This window comes from Eucyclogobius newberryi, unplaced genomic scaffold, assembly GCF_026437365.1.
Source record: "Eucyclogobius newberryi isolate DKJ021-1_F unplaced genomic scaffold, fEucNew1.0.hap1 SCAF_15, whole genome shotgun sequence".
In the NCBI taxonomy this organism is placed as follows: Eukaryota; Metazoa; Chordata; class Actinopteri; order Gobiiformes; family Gobiidae; genus Eucyclogobius; species Eucyclogobius newberryi.
The window spans coordinates 24,026,559-24,051,184 of record NW_027315779.1 but is presented as its reverse complement, the minus strand read 5'-3'; the positions used below and the strand labels follow the sequence as shown (position 1 = coordinate 24,051,184).

At 38.5% G+C, this 24,626-nt stretch overlaps 1 protein-coding gene across 4 annotated transcripts in view; it reads right to left on the bottom strand.

The window, feature by feature from the left end:
* Window positions 1-2,765: 2,765 nt before the first annotated feature.
* Window positions 2,766-24,626, bottom strand: part of ntm (neurotrimin) — a 199,866-nt gene continuing 178,005 nt past the window's right edge. Inside the window, exons 4-8 of one of the 4 annotated variants that reach the window (XM_072446885.1) lie at window positions 15,095-15,223; window positions 14,227-14,347; window positions 11,790-11,941; window positions 9,866-9,901; window positions 2,766-4,644 (exon numbers count right to left, since the gene is read on the bottom strand). In XM_072446885.1, coding sequence (XP_072302986.1) covers window positions 4,541-4,644; window positions 9,866-9,901; window positions 11,790-11,941; window positions 14,227-14,347; window positions 15,095-15,223 — 542 coding nt within the window. In that variant the 3' untranslated portion in view covers window positions 2,766-4,540. The remainder of the gene's footprint in view (window positions 4,645-9,865; window positions 9,902-11,789; window positions 11,942-14,226; window positions 14,348-15,094; window positions 15,224-24,626) is intronic. The other 3 variants (XM_072446886.1, XM_072446887.1, XM_072446888.1) reach the window with 3 other exon arrangements.

Here is a 24,626-nt window from a genome sequence, read left to right as displayed (position 1 = left end):
CTCCACAGGGTGCCACATCGTGTCAAGCACACACGACACAGATCTTTTTACAAAGAGCGACACCCCGCAAAGCTGTGTGAGGAGAGGTGGTTTGAGCAGGTTATAGTGAGTATAGCAAGAGACTATAATATTCCTGCGTGGAGAAAATCAGCAGAGGATCAAGCGTGTTCTCTGCCTCCGCTGCAGATCTCGTGCATCTCCTTCAGGTTTACTGCTCCCACAGAGAGAGATCTGTCTGTACTCCTGTGAGTACATGTGAAGAAAGTATGTGTTTTCAACCATGATGCCCCGTCCCCATTCATCAAGCTCCAATGGTGGCATAGGCGTGTGCCAGGGTGTGGTAATGGTAATTCAAGATAAATCAGAGTGAACTAATGCATATCACTAGTTCACTATGAATTCATGTCCCCTTATTATAAAACGTTACCCATGCTTGTTTTATTAATCCTGTTTATGAGGTCCTCTCCCTCTGATCACTTCACAAAACACTCAATTTGAAATGTTCCTGGATTGTGACATCAGAGGTATTTAGAAAGATGTGCGTCATTTTCAAGTTTGTGAAGTGCTGGAATAATTTTGAGCATTTCTGAGTTCATTACAACTATATGCTGGCATTAGCATGTCCTGGCAAGCTAGCTTTTGTTTTGTTTTTTCCTCATGGTAATTGCCTCTTCTACCAGTAGATGCTAACTTAAAATCCTGATGATTAGACATGAGAGTACAACAATACAAACCAGGCATAATATGTGTCTTTTGTTTGAATATGTCCTCTGTATTTAACCAAGCCTTAAATCCGTGTGTCTTGAAAAGTAGTCCTAGTCGGGTGGCAGGGGCCCATCTCTAGATCTCCGACCCAGATATAGGTCAACATTGCATTGTTGGAGATCGGCCTACTGTGCGTTTAATGGGGGAAAACTACTGTACATTTCTGGTCAATGGTTAGGGTTATTTAGCTTTTTTTTAACATTCAAATCTACTGTAATTCTTCTATCCCCAACGTAGCTCTGGGCAGACATTGTGACCAGATCGGCTTAATCTCGCGGCACCGCTCCGCCACAGAATAAACGTGCAATCGCCTGTGCCATCTTTCAGCTGGATGGAATAATTATGGTGTCATTTCCACAGTATCCCAGCGCTGCAGACGAATCGCACAACAGCGGAGGGGTCGAGAGTGTGTGAGGGAAAACAAACAGTGATTAGTCTGTCAGATCGCGCTCATCATTACCCCGATCAATTTCAATAATAGTCCAATCTGTCTCCTGCCGCTGCCGTTTACATATTGGCTTTTGGTGCACATCAGCAAGCGTTGGCCTTTTAATGCACAAAACAAGATAATTGAAAATAAAGACCGTTCGTTTGTGTATTGGGGCGAAGTTTAGTTGAGGATAAGTTGGAAACTGAATTGGCAATGGAATAAAAAGCCTTCTTGTCGGATGACTTTAGTGCAAGTGTGAATATAGGGGACACTATTTGAAGGGAATTACGCTTGGGAACGGAACAAAAGCTAGCTTGCTCCTGACATACTAATGTGAACTGCAGACATGTCAAGTGTATAAGGCTCAGAGGGGGCGGAGACTAAACAGGATTCATCAAACGACTGTGAATGGAGCGAAATACAGCTCTAGGTACAGTATGTTTTTGATGAAGGGAACAATTATAAAATGGTTAAAAGCAGAGGACATTCAATTGACTTACATTCATTTCCTGGAGCGTGGCCTTAACCATAATTAAGTCATACCCACCCACATTTGCTAACCTATTCTAATATAAATTGTATAAATTGGTGTGATTAATGGGGTAAACGGTATGATTACACCTTATTTGGTGAGGAAAACATCAGCATAAGTATGTATGTGGCAGTTTGCTAGGAACATCTGTCTATAAACCTGTTTTTACACCGTCTTCATTTTCATATAGTCATAGAAATGCATTGTTGTTGTAAAAATGATGTAATTGAATCATTACTTAGTTGCGAACCTTACCCGAAATATTAAAGTTGCCCACTAATATTTTGTCGACTATTATATTTTGTCAAATTTATGTCAAACGTTTAATTTTTTCGTATGTAATGAAACCTAAACAGGAGCTCTGACAGCTATTTTCATGAACGTATTAAACAAAATGAAACTAAAAGGTACAAAAATAAAGCAGAAGTGAGAAGCAACATAGTCGTAATAAGTATAATACGTAACTCATTTATAAGTACAAAGGAGCGGCCTCAAGTATGAGTATAAACAAAAGTATTTGAAGTAGTGCTCAACATTAGAGTAACTGTCGTACTCGACGTGATAAAGAAAAAAACTCATTATTTCACAATTTATACGGAAAACGCGGATATTTTGTCCCTTGTTGGATTGTGAACAATTCAGAGCAGCTCTGATCCAGTCCAAGAGATAACATTACATAACCTAAACATAACAATATTGCAATACAAAACAAGTTATTTTGGTAGCTTTCGAGCAAAAAAAACTCATTTCATTTTCACTCTGGCGTGGCATAAAACCTCTGAAATGCAATTGAAGTTGTTCGTCCGCCGTCACACACACCTGTCTTTGTGCGCACCTGTAATAAAACTCTGATACGATTTCTATGTATGATTGTTGGCTCATAGAGGCTGTCTCTTCTGATAGCGAGAGCCATAGCTCAGGCGCTAAGAGCAGTTGTAGCCTTTAGACTCGCCCCTCTAATCAATCCAGGTTATTGCGATTTCTCCTGTACACTAAGCCTGCATATGTGCTCAGAAATGTCAAACCAGGAGGCAATCATCCAAATGAGATTTAGGATTTATTATAGAATTGCACCCACCAGTACTTGTTTACACTCTTGGTATGTAGTTCACAAATAAGACAATGCTCTGAAAACATGTTATTGGAGGAAAAGCAAACAAATAATAATACAAAACATGAAAAAGGTTTGGTGCCGGAGAAACAGCGTCAGTCTTTGGGTCGCCTGTGACTTAATTCATGCAAATAATTGTGTGATTTTTGTGATGTTACTGAGTGGATGCTAACGACTGAAGAGTATTGGGGTTGTGTGTACAGTACCGTGTGAGAAACGAGTAGCGTTAAAACATTTGTAAGCCGTACAATTCCGTACAAATGGGAATCGGCCCCGGCTTTTCTTCACCTTGAACTACTTCATCGGAACAGAAACATTGTTGACACTAATTCTGTGTACAACCGGTAAAGAAGGGACGCGAAAAACAAAAGCCAAAACACTTTAAACTAAATAATTACAACTTCATTTCCCTTTCTTGAAATTAAATATTTCAAACTAAACACAACATACAGTAAACACAGCAAGAAATGAACGTCTAGACGAGCGCAAATGACTTGAATTCAGGATCTTAATTTCAAATAGTCCTGGATCATTTTGTGTTTCTAGCTTGATTCAATACCGTATTTTGTTATTCCAAGCCAAACAAGTAAAGAAAGTGTTCTGTTCGGCCTTATTTTGGGCATATTTCAAGCTAAATCCTCTGGTAACACTTAACAACACTTCAATATCCAAAAGACTTAATTAATAATGAACAAATAGTTTATCAATAACGATTCAGGCTTAGTATCTACTTAATCAAGGGGTTAAAAGTTAGGATGTTAATCAAGCAGTTACTAAGCCTCAATTGCTCTTAAAAAACAATCAATTTAATATGAATTAAGTCGTTTGTCAAGTTGTATTCATTCTTTTTAAAGGCTAATTAAGGTGTAGCTACCATTTCTAGTTTATATTCTATGTCCAATAAATCTAACTCCAAACCGAGATAAATATTCTGAATTCACGTCATTTCAAGCTAGGCTATAATATTCACTGTTGGCTGTGAAAATAAAACAATTAAGTTATAATATTAGCATTACACAACTGCGAGAGCTCACTACAGAGCGGAGGGAAAACCAAATGCATGAAGGTCATAAACAAAGCTGCGTTCAACAGCCAGACTGAATGATAATTATTGTACATTAAAATATGATCGCGCAGCTCCGAGCCGCAGGGTAGCCTCGATTCCCTCCGCCTCGCCGTCTGGGTGTGACTTTGAGGTATTTAACATTCACCTCTCGTACTTGAAGTAAATTTGCCTTTTCCTGGAGTTGAGATGAATATGCAATGCTGTTAAAAAGTAACTCTACCAGAAAGCAGACTGCACATTTAGAAAAACCTCTTTTTGTCCGAAACGTACCAAAAAAGGGACAACCCGGAATCATATAATTTAGAGAAAACATCAACAGAATCGATTCGACTGTCGACCGTTTGTTACATCTTTGAAAACGAAACAAACTTGAGTTATACGTATTAAGTGGGTCAACATTTGTGTAGTAGGTACTTCATGCCCTCATGTGCATCAGTTTGTGGTTCCCGGCGGAGAAGAACAAAAGAACTCTCGCACTCGCTCGTCATTCGCTCGTTCGCGCAGTCGCTCGTTCGCGCAGTCGCTCGTTCGCGCAGTCACTCGTTCGCGCAGTCACTCGTTCGCGCAGTCACTCGTTCGCGCAGTCACTCAATCACTCGATCGCGCAGTCACTCGTTCACTGGTTGGAGGATCCGTTCAGTAGCGCAGCAGCAGGAGGGGCAGCAGCGCTAGCAGGAGCAGGCAGCTGTGGGAGTGAAGAGCCATGGCGCCGCCGCTTCCGTCCTGGACTGCTCTCGGACCTGCGCCGCACAGACACAAAACACTTTATAGTCTCGTATCCTTTAAAGCAGAGGCCCCAGGGGCAAGATGTGGCCCTCGGCATGTTTTAATCTGGCCCCTAGAAGATTTTTGTTTCTATTTTTTAACTGTCTGTAACATCTGTCTGCACTTGAATCCTTAATAAAAATGACGTGAAATGAATTAAATAATAGATTCAATAACTTATATTTGACAGAAAAGTGATTTTATTTGATATTTAGTTATTATTATTTTCTTTTTTCACACCAATGATAGCTACTTGCCTGGATTCGAATATGGCCCTCGGAGGGAAATAATTGCCCACCCCTGTTTTAAAGTCTATATGATCATTTCTCAGTATATTTACATTTGGTTTGACTATGTGTGTAAAGTTTGTTGGTAGGAATAATTCCACAACTGTTACCTAGCAACCATACTGAAAACAGGAGCCAAAGTCCATATTTGTTTTTGTTGGGTTACCAATTTAAACGGTCAGAAAATGACAAAATTAGTTAAGTGTAAATTGTCTCGTCGCTTTTTGATGACATCACAGAGGGATTCTGTTTTAGAACTCAGCACGACTCTCTTTCTCGCTTTCCTCTCTCTGTCTCTCTCCTTTCATAATAATTCAAAAAAACTTTAATATAAGTGTTTGTGAATCAAACAGCTGTGTTCTAATGGCTGGGACCGCTTGGAACTTTGGCTGGGATGTGTTTTAAGCCTTTTTGGACAGAATTCATTTTACCTAGGGACTTCACTATAAAATATTCAAATTTTACCATGACATCTGTTTTTTTTGGGCACATTCAGACAGGATAAGCAATGTGAGTAATGCATGTAAATTGAGGTTGTACTTTAATTATAGCATCAAATATAACAGCAGGCATAAGGGACAGTATACGTGTGTACATTAATGGACGATTTTGTTTGTTTTCCTCATATACATCATCGATGCACAGCACATGCTCATGCTTTTACTACACGTTTATGGAGGGGGAGGAGGATTATGGCAGATTAGATAGTATTTTCATTTTGGCTGAACATTAAGCAGACTCTGTTTGTCTGCATCTTCTCTCTGGATTTGAACCACGTCACATTTACTTGTGGTTCACGTGTTTCCCTGGACTGAAGAGGAAGATTACAGACGAGTGTTGATCATGTTCTTTTGCCATCAACGCACATGTTTTCAGCTGGACATAAGGACAACTTTGGACATTTTCTTTATCGGTAAACTGACACGCTGTGCTTTGTTTGGGTCAGCATAGGCTTATGTTGAAACAATGTGCTGTTTATGCAGAATGCTCAGTCTGTGCTGCGTGTTTATTGACTCATTGATGAGATTCATTTAAAGTTGAGGCAAAGCGCTGATGACAGAACCGCTGGTGATGGTGAACGTTTTCTTAAAAGGCAGATGGTGTGAAAACATGAAATATTTCATCATTAGAATGTTCAATTATAACGGGGATGTGCACGAAACCTCTTTAAAATGTAAAATGTGGTTGAGTATCTGCAGTTTTAGTGATCATAATGCATTTATTGTAATATAATAACAGAAGTACTTCAGTTTGGTTAAACGGCCAATACAGGAGCAAAAAAAAAATTCTGGTAAAAGTATCACATATAGTAAAAATCCACTTTCAAATTGCACTTTTAGAATAAAAAAGTAACAAGCTGGTGAAGAGGGATGGGTCTGTTTTAGAAGGTAGTGGGGAGTCACTTGGAAATGTGCTGGAGATATTTATGAGGCAAGAAAATGCAGGCAATCATTTCCAATAAGGAACTGCATGGGACTCTGGCTGCTCAGAAAAGCAAAAGGAGGTCTACTCTCCCCGAGCTGCAGAACCGAGCGCTTTAAGGTCTTTTGTCCCAGCGGCGTTTAGGCGGCAGATGGTAATTATTTCTAGCCGACCCTTGATAATTGTTAAAGAATGAAATGTGGTGATCTTGATACAGATTTGTCCTGATCTTAATGCATTTCAAAGAAGTTTTGTTTCGTCCGAATGTAAACTTTTAGTAAATATTCCATGTTTTATGTTTTAATAATGAGACCCATGATACCTTATTTATTTGTTACGTTCCACCACTGCGTGAGTAACATCAGCGCCTCATTAGAGTTTAGCTTCAACAATTAATGCAAATAAACAACCACTTAATACATATAAATAGTACTGTCGGCTTGTCTCCATGGAGATGTTATTACTTTGCTAGGAATGTCAGACAGAATGACATTAGACTTATCCATCTTGCACAAGTTGCACTTATTTAATTACAGAAAAAAACAACATTCTTTTTGTTTAATGCAATATTGTGCACCATTGTAAGAAAAGCAGTGACATCTCCATGGAGACAAGCAAGTGGCAGACCCTCACCACCAAAAAAGTTACATTCAAATCTATCTGAAGGGTCTAGACAGTAGTTTCCGTAGCGTGTGTGACTTTGTATACAGGGATTAAGAGTGGACTTGTACAAACGTGCAGAATACAGTGGACACGTTGAACAGTGTTTACACCTACAGAGGATGAAGCAGTGTGGATTACAGGGCTTTAGTCAACAGACACAGTGTCTACATGGAGAGAGTGCAGTGCTGCTTGAACATGTCCTCTTGTTCACAAATACCACTTGTGTAAACATGGCACAAACACTAAAACAGATTAGCCTTTGTTGTTGTTTTTTGGCTTTGTATTTCATTCAAATCGAAATAAGAATGTGTTACAGTGAACATTGATTGGCGTTGAAGTGATTTTTTTTTTTGTCACATTAGGCCGCAGTTATTTTATTACTTGGTTTACAGATTTTTAAATGAAATATATTGAACAGGCGGGCGAAACATAAATATAAATATAATTTCAATTTCAAACGATTTTTTTCTTCCGGGTGAGCACAAAACGCATCACGTGTGCAGCCGTAGTCATGGCAAAACACACTGGAGAAAATGTGGTAAACGGGTTTGAAATGTGTACTTGCGCGTAGCAGACAATGAAACGCGCGCGCTCTCGCTGGGGCCGCACGCTGGACGGCGCCGCTCCGTCACAACAATGCTTTCCAAAATAAATGACTCTCGCAGGATTTTGACGAAAAATTGTATCACGCGGCCTTATCTTTTGACTTAATACCGCTTTTTATTTCACTCAATGCTATTTTTTGATGACGGCGGTACTTTATAAACATTTTTTTATAATAATTTATTTTATTTATATTGTAGAGATTAATAATCTAAGTGTGGCGGATTCGTAAACCAAGTAATAAAATAACTATGGCCTTAAAGGAGAACTAAGTAATGTTTTTAGCTTATTAGATGTCTTTGTAATGGTTTGTCTGTGATAGTTTAAATATGTATTTGCGGGGCGTTTGAAGAGTCTGTCTCCCTGCTGTCTCTAACAGAAATCCGGCCTTGCATATTGCTGACATCAACCTGAAGACAACTCCCCTGAGAAACCCTGTCTTTTCATTGAATATTTGGAAACGTTAAATGTTCTCTGACGGTGTATTTTTTGCCTGTAGGCCTTTATTAGACAGGATAGTATAGGTGAAGGACATAGCAGTTTAATGTCGAGAGCCGGATTCGAACTCACGATGCAGCGGGTTGCTCACATTTCGACATTTGTTAAAGATGTTTGGCTCAGTTTGCTGTTTTAGGTCAGTGGGAAGAGCAACACTGACCTAAAACAGGCTGAGTCTATTGGAGGAGAAACTGAACTTGTCCAAAAGATGTCCTGGACTTTGGAATAAATGCTGCAAAACCAACGCTTAACCCTTAATTTTGTAGTTAAACCTGTATTCAGTGTGAGTAAAGTTTGTGTTCATGCTTTATTAAGGCAAATGAAGGTGTAGGATTGTTTTTATTGTTATTTTTTCTCCCAATAAGTGCAACACTAAAATACCACATCCTCAATCTAATCCACCAGGCACATGTTGTTATTCTTTTCCTTTTCTGATGCAACAAACTTTGATTTCTTTGGTCCAGACTGTCCTAGTTTTAAGTGTGAAGATCGGGAACAGAGTTTTACTTTGAAGCCTGGAATACAATGGCCACTCATTTTTCTTAGATCTCTGAGTTCACCAGTTTCCTTTGGGGCATCTATCCAATTACTCAGCCATAGTGGATTGTCCCTAATCCTGTATAAGACTAATTAGAATAATGATGGAGACTCAGTCAAATCAAATTCATTCTTACTTTTCCAGTTTGTCACAGTCACAAAGTCACACAGTGTTTCTATGGATGATGGCACATTTGAATAAAGAAATAAAGAAAACACTGGGTTCACTAATTTGATGAAGTATTTGTTGCAGAGGAGGGCACAATAGCTAAGAATTGTACTTTAAAAATGATATTGCTCAAGTACAAATACAAATGTGTGCCCAATTTATTCTACTCCACTAACTTTCTGTTACAGACAAAGGTTTTCTCCTGGACATAGGGGGCAGGGCCCAATTAAAACCAGTTTGTAGTGACTTTACTGATTGGTGGTTAACAATATCTGCAGTTCTAACACGCTTTGAGTTGGCTTATTCCTGCTTTTTGTTTTGAAGCTATTTTTTATCATTTCCCTTGTTCTAACCAAACATGTCTCTTGTCTTTCTAATCTAATATTTTACAAGATTTATACTAGTTTTAGAGAGACTAAACAGGATCAGACCAATACAATTTGCATTTTCAATCTTTATTTCTACAGTGAATACTTCAGTACTTTAACTTTAGTGATCTATTGATTCTGCAACTTTTACTTATGGATCTGTACTTTTGTTCAAGTAATCCAATGCAGTATTTTGACTACCTCTGAAGTTACCCTAGTAAATGAAACTACCCATCTCTGATTGGGGGGGGACAAAACACAAATCAAGACATTTCTTAGTCACTAATATCAACATGAACCACACAAACAGATGTGAAATGAAGCTTATACTTACACCGGGAGAGCATGCAAATGAATTCAGGCCGAGTCACAGACGCATGGTTAGGAGTGAAGAGGACAGAGATGAAATATGGTTAGCATTGACCATTTTCACAAACATCAACCAACCAACCAACATCAACCAACCCATTTCTACATTTTTATTCAGTTCAAAGATGTCTTGACAAACGCGACAGATCATGCCCCTTCTCACTTTGCTCCAACTCGTGTCCATGTTTGTGAAAATGACAATGTGGTCAAGTTATGAGCCGGCATGCTGGTAATAACACAACCTGCGAGGATGAGAAGCATGCTCGAGCTGAATACTAACCTTGCAATAGCGTTGAGCTAGTGGGTTCGATTACCACTACAGCAGAGGGACAAATGGAGCAGAGCAACACATTGAAAACACAGGCATGGCAATCAAAGAGAACGAGCTATAAGTGTACTCGACGCTAAAGTGTAAATCAACTCACCTGCCTTTCATACATAAGAACAATGTGGATAAGGTTTTCTGCTGGACATTATCATTGTCACAACGAGAATGAGTGCTCGTTAATAAAATATATGGAGTGTTTTTGCGGGAAGAAAAGGACTGCAAAATATGAGTTGTTACAGCTGCATTTTGAGATTTGGAAACACATTAAGTTCAGTTAAATGACAGTAAAAATGTACTAGTCAAACTTAAGTTTTAATTCATGAAGAAAAAATAATCATGATTTAAAATAAAAAAAACTTTTTGGACAATAGGTTTCTTTTACATGCATATGATTATTAAAATGGCATGTAAACAGCTCTCAGATGTGGAGAAAGACAGACACAGGGAAATCAAGGACAGAGGAGACAATCGGGGCTGATCAGACGTGTGTTTTATTACAATCCAACTCATGTTTATTGAGAAATGAGTCTAATGAGGAACTGAATTTAGACACGTCTAAATGCAAAGTCAATGCGGGTCAAAATACAACCTGCACATCACTACTGTTTACCATCTGTCTGTGTAAATATCTCATGTTACAACGTGACAAGTTATTTGTAAATTGAGTTGGCTTTATATTCAGGTGCGCTCAATAGTCCGAATTTTACGGTAAATCCAATGTAAGTAATCTAATTTATTTCTGATCGTGTCCTCTCAGAATACTAATATCAGTTTGCATGTCATTTAAATCATCTTAAAGGTGCAAAAATCTGATGTAGGTGTGTGTGCATAAAATGTAAAAAAAAAAGTAATAAAGTTAGCGTTAATGTGATCTGATCTAATGTGACTCAATATAATTAAAAGGCGCCATAATTATTTTACAGTACGTTTGATTTTTGCAGTGGAGATGTCGCTCTTAGCAGTGAATTGCATAATAATCTACATGAAGGGAAAACAAGACCAAGCATATGCTAACACAAGCAACAGGAAGTATTCTGATTGAGCTTTACAGAGGACAGATGTTAACAATATGGCTCTTCATATGGATATGTGAACTGTAATTATGAATATAGATGTATCCATTACCCTCTAGATCTATTTGTGAATGCTGCAAACTATGATATTATCTGATAGTATACATCCGTCTAAAAAGCAATTGCAACTACTGTATTTTATAAAAGGATAACATATTTTGACTTATTCATTGTTTTATGTTGCACTGAATCACCAAGTTCCTGTTTGTGAATTCTGTTCATTGACAATGGCAATAAACCCTTTCTGATTCTGATAAGTTTATAACACTGTTATTACGTTCCATATGTTGAGTTATTTGCTTAAAAGTGCACTATGAAACTTTTCTGCTGGTCTCCATGGAGACCTCAAATGTTATGTATCATTCAAAAGTGTTTTTATTTCTCTGTGGTGTCACCCACTATCGATCAAAAACTTTCAAAAACGCAAACAATTAATAATTATTAACAATTCCTTGCTAAAAGCTATTGATGAGTGTGTAACCTTTTGGTGTTTTATTTTAGACTAATGTGACTATTAATCATATTTGTTTGCATAATTTTAATGAAGAGAACACATACATTTGAATACCATGGTATGTTAATATATATTATTATGGGAATTGTCTGTGATGAAACGTAGTCAAGCGATCATAATGCATGTCTATGGTGTCACCCACTTGTATATTATGGAGATAGTGACCTTTGATGTCATATTATGTACCATAGATTAAAATCTCCATGAAATCACCCTGTGAAAGGTTACATAGTGCACTTTTAGTAAAATCTGAAATCCATGGTATAAGAGGCTAAACTAGTGTCATCACCATAAAGCAGAGAGTTTGTGGAGGAACTGCCCAGTTTGTTGATGGCCACACAGGTGTAGTTGCCGTAGTCTCCCTCGGACACGTTGAAGAAAGTCAGCTTGGACAAGGATGCAGAGCTCACGATCTCCAGGCCATCCAAGCCATTGACGATTCTATGGGAACAGAATCAACACAAGCATTTAATGTGTTTCACGCAGAGCAGAACTGACAACCGCTTTGTTCAACGTGTTTCATAAAGTCTGTGACGGTCAAGAACTTGGTAAAAAAAGCTGGTTGAATGTATTCTTCTAGTAAAAAGAGCAATACTTTTGTACATGAATATTTCAGCACAGAACAGGTGGTACTTAACTCTTTTTAAGCAAAATAAGCTCTGCAAAATATTTTACCATAGTACTTTCCACAACCCAGAGTTCATATGATAGGGTCACAATTTACTTGACGGCAACAAGAAACTGGAATAATGTGGGATCAATTCAATTAGCAGCCATTTTCCCGTTTTTAATGAAGAAAAAAGACTAACCATGTTTCCTGCTAACGTAGATATGACGACAACTCCAACCTGCTATAGTGCTATTACTATGTTATTGCTGTACAGTTATATTAGTACTATTAATTTGAATATTGGTAGCACTCATATACACTGTATACGAGCCCCCTACTGGATAACTACTGCATGGGTGATGATCTTTCAGCTGCCACACAGTATTTAAACCTGACTGATGCAGTGAGCGGCTTCTCATTTCTGAAACACCCATGTGGAAAGACGACTCCCATGGTCATGGAAAAGATGTCAGTGTGTTTGAGAAGGGTCGAATCATTGGCATTGAGCAGAGAAAACATAGTGCGAGTGTTTGGACGGAGAAGAAAACACAATTAAATAAAACCAAACCAGATAAATAACAGTAGAAAAAAATCAAAACCTGTCAACATCCAACAAAATATATATATATTACGACATGTGGGATGGTGATTTTAAAAATAGTCTGTAGTTTTTTTTTTTTTTTTTTTTTTTTTTATCTCAGTCCAAAATGTCTGAGCAACAGGACACATAGAAATGCTTTGCCTCCTGGCTGTCACAGTTTCTCTAACAGTTAAATTGTCCTTGTTAATAATGTGCACTTTGACATGGTGTTGTGAAGTGATGTGTCACACAGCTCAAATCAGAACGTTGCTGTACTGGTGCGACCAAGAATATGAAGCCCAATGGAAAAACAAAAAATATTGAGAGTAATGTGCCGGGGGTTCCTGTACAGGCTCTACTCACAGATGACAAATGGACAAACGGGTGAGTCATTTGGAGGAAGTTTGGAATCCCTGGGTGTAAAATCTGTGACCAAGGTTGTGTACCAAATATTGTGTACCTGATATTCAAGGTCTATATTACAAAAGACCAGAGGGTAAAAGATAATCACATGAAAAGCTTTGACATGTTGAAAGAATCCTTTGGCTTGGAGTAACAGGATTTTTATAGGTATTTACAGATACATATTATTATAACCAAGAAATGAAACAAAGTAATTACAATTATAACCCTTTGACTTTAAATTTTAGGCTTAATATCTAAATTGTATCAATGCATTACTAATCTGGAAAAACACATGGGAAAGTAGCCTTGATTTATGGACGGGGAAAGTGTGTATTTCACTGGAGAACAGCAAAATCACATGTCTGTAGGGAATTTTGTTGGAAAAATGTGTCTTTTTTTGTAACACAATGTCGATGTGTGGCAGGAAAACCACCATTTTTTTGACATCCCTCTCAACATTAGAACTATACTTGGGCCTTAAAACTCCTGCCGTGGACACAATAACGAACACCTTTGGAACATACCATTGGTAGCAGTAAAAAAGGCCATCACAAACCTCACCAACGATCAACGACAGTGTAACATCAGACAAATGGGAAAATTATATTCGAAATTCATATGGAAATCGAAAAATTGTACCGACTTTGGACCAATGGGACTTTTATTTGAAATGAATTGTGTCATGATTTTGTTTCTTTTTTGTTGTTGATGTCTATTAGTATTTTTATTTCACAGTTTGCTCTCGTGTTCGGTTTCTGTTTTGTGTTTTAAAAATAGAATAATAATAAGTTCACTCGATTATCATGATTAAAAAAAAAAACTTTAAAAAATCACTCAAAGCTTTGATACGTTGAAAGAATGCTTTGACTTGGAGAAACATGACTTTTATAGGTTAATATTTGTCAAATTTCTTCCTCCAAAGGCATAATTCTGCTCGAAAATACAAGCTTTTTCTGTTTTTTGAAGGTAAACTGTACAGCCCTACTTCTATTAGTCTGTCTAGTCTGTTAGTTTAGTCGGGTGTTATTCTGATATAGTACTCGGTGTGAAATGTTTGAGAACCACTTTACTTAATCCACAAATCCTCCAACCTGCTCGTAAACATATGGATATAGATTTCCTTGCACTCACCTCCTGTCGTCTTTGTACCACTCAAAGTCGGCCTCGGGCACAGCGTCCGCCTCACACTCCAGAACTCCTCGCTGTCCCAGTGTCACGCCCACATCTCTGCCCTCCAACACAGTGGGGGCATCTGCAACACCGAGAGGCACAAGAGACACATGAGAAAGACATGAGGGCGCCAGGGCAACAGCAGGGCAGCCAATCAGAGCACAGGTCAAGCTATTTCCTCCTCACCGACATGGAGCAGTCGCAATAGCTATTTATTGTTTTATACAATAATAATAGTCAAAGCACTTTTCATCTGAGGCTTGAAGGTGTAATATGTCCCCTGCTTGTGTTCATGAAGATATTATTGCCTTGATCACATGTATACAGAGCTTAATATGGAAGATCATTTGTTGGATTATATTTTGAATTTTAAATACTGGCAAATTTCTCACTTAATTTTTTTAATCTTGGAAAAACATTTTAAATGTTTGACAAAGAAAGAAAAATACAGAAAATGGTATACAGTAAAATTATTAGTTATAAATATGACATGAATTAAAAATACGAATCTTCAATTAAAACAAATAATAATAATTTAAATACATTTCTATTTGTTTAGGTATATTTTTATTTAACATTTTTAGCAACATTTCTACCACACCTGAATACAAAATATTCAGTTGTGATACTTGGTTTGGTCCTGGTTTGGTCCTGATCCAGTCCTTGTGTAGTCCTGGTTCAGTCCTTGTGTAGTCCTGGTTCAGTCCTTGAACTAAGGAATGAACAGAAGGACTCAGTCCTTCTGTTCATGTTCATATCCATTTCACATTCACTCACTGCATTCATGATACGACCAGCATATGCTTGATACTGAAACGCCATTACTCACAGTTCACGGTGATGTCCACAGTCTGCACGTCCGTATCGATTTCGTTGACAGCCGAACACTCGTACGTCCCTGCCCTCTGTCTGCTGATGGAAGGGATCTCCAGGTACTCGTCGTCTGACCCCTCGTCACCTGCAACAGAGCCCACAAACGGGAGGGTTAATAGGACCAGGGCACAGCTGGTGGTCTCCACAGTACAGCTCTGCACGGTGACCCTCGGTGACCTGTGGTAATGACTGGGGGAGAGGTGCAGGTGACGGAGGAAGGTGTTGGTCTTCGGGGTTAGAGAGGGGAATTTATCAAACTTATGTAAGAGTGGGTAGGAAACATTAAAACATCCAAATACATTGTACACTTTTTCTCCTTACATTTCCCCTGCATTTGACCCATCCTTCAATGTCACTAGTCCCAACTATATAACGTTCAGCAATTGTGTAACTAAATTAATTACAAAAAAGGCTCAAAATACTTGATTAATGCCCAAAGGATGATATTCTTCCTTAAATGATGAAAGAGCCCTCCAAAAACATGGGCATCCTTGGCAAATTTGGCCTAGGAAAAGAAAGAGAGAAAGGGAGAGAGAAGAACCAAAAATAATAAGGTGTGACAATAGAAAATAAAAAGACAAAAGGAAAGAAAAATTGTTTTTTTTCTAACCTTACCCATTACCCTCACCTTTTTCCATTACCATTAGAATTATGCTTCTGTTAAGGTGGCAAATGTAAATAACGCAGCACAACTGGCATCGTATAAAGTGCCGTATAGAATCGCTTAAAAAAACACACACACACACACGGAGAATAGCTCATCCTCCCTGCAACCATTGTCATTGTCTAATTGTTTAAAAAAAAAAAAAACTGAAATGCATTCCCCCGTCTAATGCAAGCAAGCACATACATGACATTTAAAGTGATATTGAGTACGCAATACAATAAAAACTGCCTCCTTGTCACATACATTCACATACCTTGCTTTATCATTCGCTGGATGTAGTTTTGTTGTTTTGCACAAACATCAGTGCAACAGTTGAAAAGCTATTTCAAATCATGAATGACTAGCTGACAAAACACAGTATCAAATAGGAGAACCCTGTCAGATGAGTGCACTGATCCAGCGGGTGTCTCTGAACGTGCAATGGGCGTTGTGTAATACACTGTCCTGAGCTCAATAACACGTTGGCGGATGTTGTAAGTGTGGTTAACTACATAAAAACGAGACGAGACATGGGATGGGGGTGGGACATTCTGTTGTGTTGTTTCACAGCGAGTCTCGGTGGCTCTCAAGGGGCGAGTGTTTGAACTAAGAGAGAGCTGCACGTCTGAGCTTGCAGCAAAGTTCATTGATAAGCAATTTGCTTTGAAATTAGCTCATCTTGGTGACAATTTTGCAAAGTTAAATGATAAAATGTTAAATCTCCAACTTCAAGTCAAAGAGACAACTGACAGACAAAAACCAAGCGTTTTATAAGAAAGCTGGAAACAGTTAGTTGTGTTAAGGGGCACATCGCCTCTCTTAGTGATTTTTTTACTGAAATATTTCCCAGAGAACAGTGCTCAGTATGTCTGGGTGAGAAATCCTTTTGAGGCAGCACCACCCCCTGGCCTGACCACTGCGGATGAGCAGTTTATTGACTTGACTTCTGACTCAAACTGTAGGATGGCCCTCACACTCACTGAGTGAGTTTTGGATAGCTGTGTCAAAAGAGTCTCCAGCCTTTGGTGAAAAGGCAGTGGAGAGTCTTCTGCCTTTTGCCGCCTCCTCCATGTGTGAGGCAGGATTCTCTGCTGTTGCCTGTTTTAGAGTACAGAACAGGTCAGGACATCAAACATGAAGCCCAGATTTGACAGGATTTGCAGTGGAGGACAAACTCTTTACAGCCACTAATGTCTGAACAAAAGACTGCGTTAAAGTTGCACATAATTAATGTCAATGTATTCCGTGTTTGCCTTTATATTTGCACCCATCTCCCCATTATAATGTGATATGAGCAATACACTATAAATGTATGTTCGTTTATATTATGTTCAATGCACTTTTTCTATTTGGTGCCAATTCAAGTTTCTTATTTTTGGCACATTTATTGACTTGATTAACTCAAGAGTGCCCTCTGCCCTAAACTTTTTCTAACTTACCCATTACCCTTACCTTTTTCCTCTAAACCTCATCACTTCAAATGACCAATCACATCAGACCGTCCCTCCAGACCTGACACTCCAGCATTAACCAACGTATAAATGCAGTGACAGCAACTATGCACCGATCTGTTTAGGAACAAAAATGGAGCATATATGAGCCTTACATGATCTGAGTGATTTCCAAGTGTGCTGAAGCAAGTACCTGAAAGTGGATCTTCTGAAGCTATTGTTCCTTTCACTTTACAAAGCCCTGTTCCTGCGCTGACATTTCTCCTCTGCTTATTACAACTACTGGGTCATTAGCACTTTGCTCTCATTATCAAGACTGTCACAACTTTTCACATCCCGCTACTTCTTTGCACATTGAAGACTATGATTCATGAATGGGACGTTTGTGAATTCAGTTAAATCATTTTGATTTCACTAGCGAGGACCACAACCCCAGCTACGATGCAAAGTGTTTATTGACATACGGGAATTATGAAAAACACTACTGTAATGTAAGTGATGGCGTTTGGGGCTTGTGGCGATGAGGGCTGTGGGCTCCCGGGCCTCGACACGCCCAAAAGAAGCTTAACTGAGGAAGTGCTAATTGGCGTAAGTGTAAAAATGACCTCCCTAATGACATTTCTTTATCCAAAACATGAGCAGAGGGTGCATGCATTGGAGAACTGAACACGGAACAAAGCTAAAAACAATGACTGGTTTATTTAAATAATTTGAAGCTAGGGGGGCTGATTTTCAAAATGTAAAATATAGATATTTAATTACTACATTCTTTAATGCATTCCTAGTGCTCATAAAACCTTTAGCCCCCTTTGTATTCGAATGCGTGAGTTTCCTGGCGGGTGCACGGCTTTAGAACATCTTTTTCAGACTGTAAATTGAATGGGAACAAAAAACTGAAACACTTTATAACAACTACAACTTAATTAGTCTTAATAAAACATGACCTAGAGCACAGATTTGATTCATAATGAACAAAGAGTTTATCTAGAATGATTCAGGCTTAGTAACTACTTAATTAAGGGGTTAGAAGTTAGGATTAACCCCTAATCCCCTATAATGATATACTTATACTTATATTATTATAATTCTACTCATGCTTAAGTCTTTGTAAATGCATTTATTTAGTTATTATAGAATATTACCAAAAACAAATAAAAGACAAGTATTATGTACCATAATAAAGTTGGGTATTTTGTCATAGTACTAAAGTACTATCAACTCAATTTCGATACTAAGAAATACTACTCGGTACTCGATATCGATACCACCATGGTAACAAGAAAATAACTTTTTTAGCCTATAGAATGCAATTTTCTACACAGAATAATAGTACTTTATTTAAATTACTTTGTTGTCTTGAACTAGTTTGATAAAGCTCAAAATCTTTCTAAAACGGTGCAGGTCACATTTTGTTGTTTTCTTTCCTTTTGTATTGATACTTGTTCAAATGAGTATCTAGTTTCAGTACCAAGTTTAGTCATGATTAGTATTAGCGTTGAGATACTTTTAAACACCATGATTACGATAAGAGAAGATATTCCTTTATTGTCCACACATGGGGAAATTTCATTGTTGCAACGCAGGTAGATACAGAGGAAAAGAACAGATCACTTATAGGAAGTTTAAAAAATACTCTCAATAGAAGAACTCTTATAAACAAAACCTCTTATAAACAAAAACTCCTATAGACAAAACCTCCCATTCCCCAACAAGGGATGGAGGGGAAAAATAAATAAAAATAAAAAGATAAAAATAAGTACCCCAGCTACATTATATCAATTAAATTACTCCACTTTAGTCAAAATGTCCGCTCTCCAACTTTAGATTCAGCTGCGGTTAATCTTGGGGCCCGATCCGACACAAGCGCCACATGCACTTTTTACACCTCTCAATGGAATGAGTCGTACATACAATCGAGTTGACGAGTCGTCCCCTGATGCAAGACGGTGACAGTTATAAATTGCACTGTAGGATTTGCTGTTGGCTTGTGCACGTGGGACGGCTGTTGTGTGCAAGACAAGAGCCTATACTGTACCGAGAGGGCTCGTATGCCGTAAGTGGACAGGCTCCTCATAAGGATATGTTTAGCAGACAGAAGCTAAGTGTCAGTTAAAGCTCAGAGGAGAGGTAAATGCATGACAGGCCTGCCGGCGGATGTGTTGCGGACGAATTCCCAACATGCATCATTCTCATGGCAGGTGTGCATAAGAGGCGAGGGGAGATGACACGCCGAGACAATAAAGGCGTGCAGGGACAACAGAGAGATGCATCGCTGGATTTACTGTATGGTGGGGTTTAAAACACAGAACATATCAGGTTCTATACAGTGTTTTTTGTTTGTTTTTTACATATGACTTGAAGATCGCTATCTATCGGTCACAACCTGAAATGATGCATATTGTGATGTATACTATGTTCTATCTTACCCAAGACCCACACATTTCTCCTATAGGCAAGACAAGGCAAGTTTATCTGTAGAGCACATTTCATACACGAGGCAATTCAAAGTGTTTCACACAACAGGAAACATGCATTCAAATCACAAAGAAATGACAGAAATCACAAAACAGTTAAAGATATAAAAGAGAAGAGTGCAAAGACAATCATTTGACTCATATGCGCAGCTAAACAAAACTGTTTTTAACTTAGATTTGAACATTGTCAGAGTAGAAGTCTGTCTCACATCTTCAGGAAGAATGTTCCAGATTTTAGCTGCATAAAACTGAAACGCAGATTCCCCATGTTTTGTCCTGACTCTGGGCACCAGCAGGAGGCCGGTCCCTGAGGTCCTCAGAGTCCGAGATGGTTCATATGGCACTAACATGTCCGAGATGTACTTTGGTGCTAGGCCATGGAGAGACTTGTACACAAGCAGAGCTGCTTTAAAGTCTATTCTCTGAGCCACAGGAGCCAGTGCAGAGACCTGAGAACAGGACTAATGTGATGGTACTTCCTGGTTCTGGTCAGGACCCGAGCAGCAGCGTTCTGGATGTACTGCAGCTGTTTTACAGCTCGTTTGGAGAGACCAGTGAGCAGGCCGTTACAGTAGTCTAATCTACTGGAGACAAACGCATGGATCTCTCCAAATCTGGTTTAGACACTATATTTTTGATTTTGGCAATGTTTTTTAGATGATAAAAAGCTGCTGATGTTATTGATTTGATGTGGCTGTTAAAGTTCAAGTCTGAGTTCATTATTACCCCCAGATTTATGACTTGGTTTGAAGCGTGACTCTGGAGATGACCGCTTTCTCTTTGTTTCTGTGAACCAAAGACGATAATTTCAGTCTCTGTAGAAAGTTGTTTTGCCTCCACACACTGGTGACGGAGTGAATCCACTGGTCCATATTCACCTGTCGTCAGTGAAACATAGATCTCAGTGTCGTCTGCATAATTGTGATAGAAAAATGTGAGGGGAATGTCCAAACTTACCCTAACCTTTTTCTAACTTACCCCTTTTCCTATATATTACCCTAAACTTCATCCCTTCACATGACCAATCACAGCAGTCCCTCCAGACCGGACACTCCAGCTTTAATTGATACATAATGTGACGTAGAGTCCAATAAAAGCGACAAAAGTGTATAATTACATTTGTGCCTCTAGTAGTTATTATATAGTGACACACATGGTTCTTTCTTACAAGTTTGCAAAAGCGGGCTGATTTTTGTACTGCGTTTACATTACATTTTCTGGGGGGAAATCAGAATTTACAAATAACCGGAATAATCAACAATGTGTATTGCAAAGCATGTGTGGAACATTCCAGGCAGGACAATAGCATCTCCATGGAGGCAAGCGGGCGGCAGATCCTTCACCACAAACCTCAGATTGATTTTTTTTTTTACACCTCCAAGTAAATTTAATACCAGTTTTGTGACGTGATGGTGTTTTTGCAGGCGACCGGGCAGAAACACGGCGAGAGTGGATGAGTGAAATGGCCCGAGGCAGGAGTCCATGTCTCTCACATCAGCCACTGAATGTCAGTCACACAAACTGCAGCTTTCACATGCTACATTTAACCCCATCTGGAACAAAATCTTAAGAAACGCACAGAAACAGGGCCAGACAGTAACAAAGACCAATATTTCTCTGGTCCTATTTGAGACGCGTTTTGTTTCAATGATGTTGGTCAATCTTTCCAGCTATAAGAAGTTTGTTCATGTCGTTTCAATGTTCGGAATAAAGTCTCATTGGATCGGCACATTATCGTTTGTTGCTCTGGTAGATATAGCAGATTCCATCCGATTCGCTCCGATTTCGATCTGATTTCCGATTCCGATTCGATCCGGGGGTTAATGTTATTAAAAATGAAAAATGTATTTGAACCGTTTCCTTCACTTCATGACTGTGTAGAGAAACAACATATTACAACTAGTATTATATCAATATTAAACAGCAAATCTTACAAGTATTGGTAGTTACTGATGGAAGACTGATGAAAAGGTTAAGGGTCAATCTACGTGTGTGTGTGTGTGTGTGTGTGTGTCTGTGTGTGTGTGTGTGCATGTGTTTGAGTGTGTGTGTGTGCATATGTTTGCGTGTGTGTGTGCGTGTGCGTGCGTGTGTGTGTGTGTGTGTCCTAATTTTAACCATTCAAGTCATTAGCATTTTCCCCCAGAATACTGTCTAATAAATCATGGTGAAACTACAAAACAACCCACAAATATATCAGTATTTCATGCTAATAATACTACTAACTATTACTACAACTAAAAACAACATATACTAGTACAAAAACTTTGACTAATGCAACTACAAAAATAACTAGCACAATTGTTACTACTAGAAAAACAACAACTACTACTGGGATTACAGTTTTTTCAATATCTTTGGCACATTTTCTGACACTTTTAATACATCTGACAAAACTGTAGCACACTTTAGTGGCAAAACAGTTCAGAATGTTTGACAAATTTAACTTTCGGAACAAAAAAATGTAAAAAATCTGATTTATAAAAATATTTCACCATCAGAAAGACACAACCTGGTAAATGCTACAACACTTTTAGGCGTGTGTGAGGGAGTTAGAGACCTACAGGACCAGAGTCACACTGTCTTTGTTTGAGAGTGAGCTTAATGCTGCAAATATGTACAATATATTACAAAAAATAATTTACGTTCTCGCATTTGATATCAATGCTGTTTCAGACTTGGACAATGAAGTATTTGGATCTAAACCTGGTTCAGACACTGTTTTCAAAAGTAGAAGTCTTTACATTGTCCTTTCTACTCCATCTGACTCTGAAATGTCTTATATTGTGAATATTGTGACTCAGAGTGTGCAGTTTTTAGGTAGAAATAGTGTAGAACATGCAAAAGGTGTGTTACATTTGTGATCAGCGTTTAAATAGCGGGTCATTGTGTTACTACCGCAACTAAAACTATTAATGCTATACTTTTATTACTATAATAACAGTGCTAAAACTACCGAAATGTCAACATCCCAAACTACTGCACATATAACAACTACTATACTACCAGCACTCTACTTCACTGCCACACACAGTACTTGTACGGTTACTACTTTGAAATTGCAATATTGATCATTCACCTGCAACAATTTTCTGCATTTCAAAGTGGTAACAATTTGACGTTAGTAAAATGTGCGTATGCTGTAAGTGCGTGTACTTTTCCTCCCGCCGGTTTGTCTGCCGTCCCCAGCTGAGCGAGTCAAACCGTCCAGAACAGCGTGGCGCATGTCCACAGAGTGAAGCAGGATTTTATGCTTGGATACTGAGAACAAACGTAGCCACTGAAAAAGAAGGGGCTTAATGTTTCTAGTGCTTTTGGAACAACTGCTCTCTGCTATGAAAATATTATGTTAAGAGGATTGGAGGGATAAAAAATGAAAAAAAAGAGAGACTTGCTGTACTTTTAGGAGAGATTCTGTATTATTATTATTTTTAAAAACAAATATCAAAAACCATTATTATAGAAAGAACAAAAACCACATGAAGCATAAATAAAAGCATGATAAAATGTGATAAAAGCATCCTACAGCTCACACTGCACTCTAAAGTCACTGGTCCAGTCTTAAGTCCACGCGGCACAGAGCTATTGTCACAAAATTGCATTATTTCTATTTTTTAACAAAACTATGCTATTTTCTTGCCAAAATAAGAGCCATTTAGTTGATATTATCATGTGGTCTTTAGTTAGTTCAGATATAGATTAATATTAATATAAACCTGTTCAGAAAAGGTACAATGTTGTCCTATTTATGCCTTTTGTTGTTGTTGTTGTTGTTGCTTGTGGGCTTGGACAAGACAGTGTAGCATGAAATGGGGATGAGAGAGGGAAACACATTCAGCAAATTGTCAGAGCCTGGATTGAACTCACCCACTTCCTAGTTTCAATTATATAATTTAATAATACATTTTTGCATTGATACAACACCAAGTACTGTAAGTAATGGCATTTAAATAAATACCTATATATGTACAGTATAGAAAAAGGTTTCAAATAAAGACAAACTGAACAACAGATGGATCAGTGGAGTCTGTTTGACAATGAAGAAATACTCCATACATTAGCATTGCTATTAGCATAACAGTATCGATACCCACATTTGTACTGAGTCTGATACCAATATTCAAACCCAAAAATGTGTGAACGTGGTGTGCATTGAATTGTACAAAAAGTGTACGCAATGTTGGATAGTTGGTCCTGTCTAATACAAACTGAAGTTAACACGTTTGATTTTTTTCCTCGAACTGCAAACATCTACAACTGGATGCACTGACCCACGATGCAGCATTCCAACAGACTGACTTCACAGAGGACGTGTAAAGCAAAGCCAGAAGTCCCCGGAGATCATTGCTCGCTCCCTTTGCGCCTTTCTGACCCTGAGACGCCATTCCTCCAACTCAAGGGCGAACCACAAAATGGGCAAATGGAAAAGGAGACGGGCATTTGAGCCCCGGGCAACGAGCACAAGTCTGGACTGGAGGAGCAGATGCTACGGGCCTATAGGCATTTAAGGGCAGACACGGATTTAAATGGATGACTCTAACCCGATGGGGCGAAGGAAATGGAATCAGAGTGGTACACAGAGGCGCAAACAGTCGGTAAGTAATGGATAACCAAACTGCATGCTGGGATATGCATTTTCTTAGCATAATGTCTACAGGGAGAGATACCAGAAATGTTCAGGGTCAATAACGGAGCATTCCGAGAGCCAGACACACAATGAATTTGGGATTTAGGTGATCATATCTGGGTTGTTTTAGACTGATGCTGATGATATATACACAGCAGGGAATTTGTGACGTACACATGGCGTTTGGAGCAATCAAAACACCTATAATTGAATAAATGCAAGATAGATGGACAGTGGAATACAATACAGTGACACTGTTAAAATGACTTTATCTCGAAATGTTACAGTTA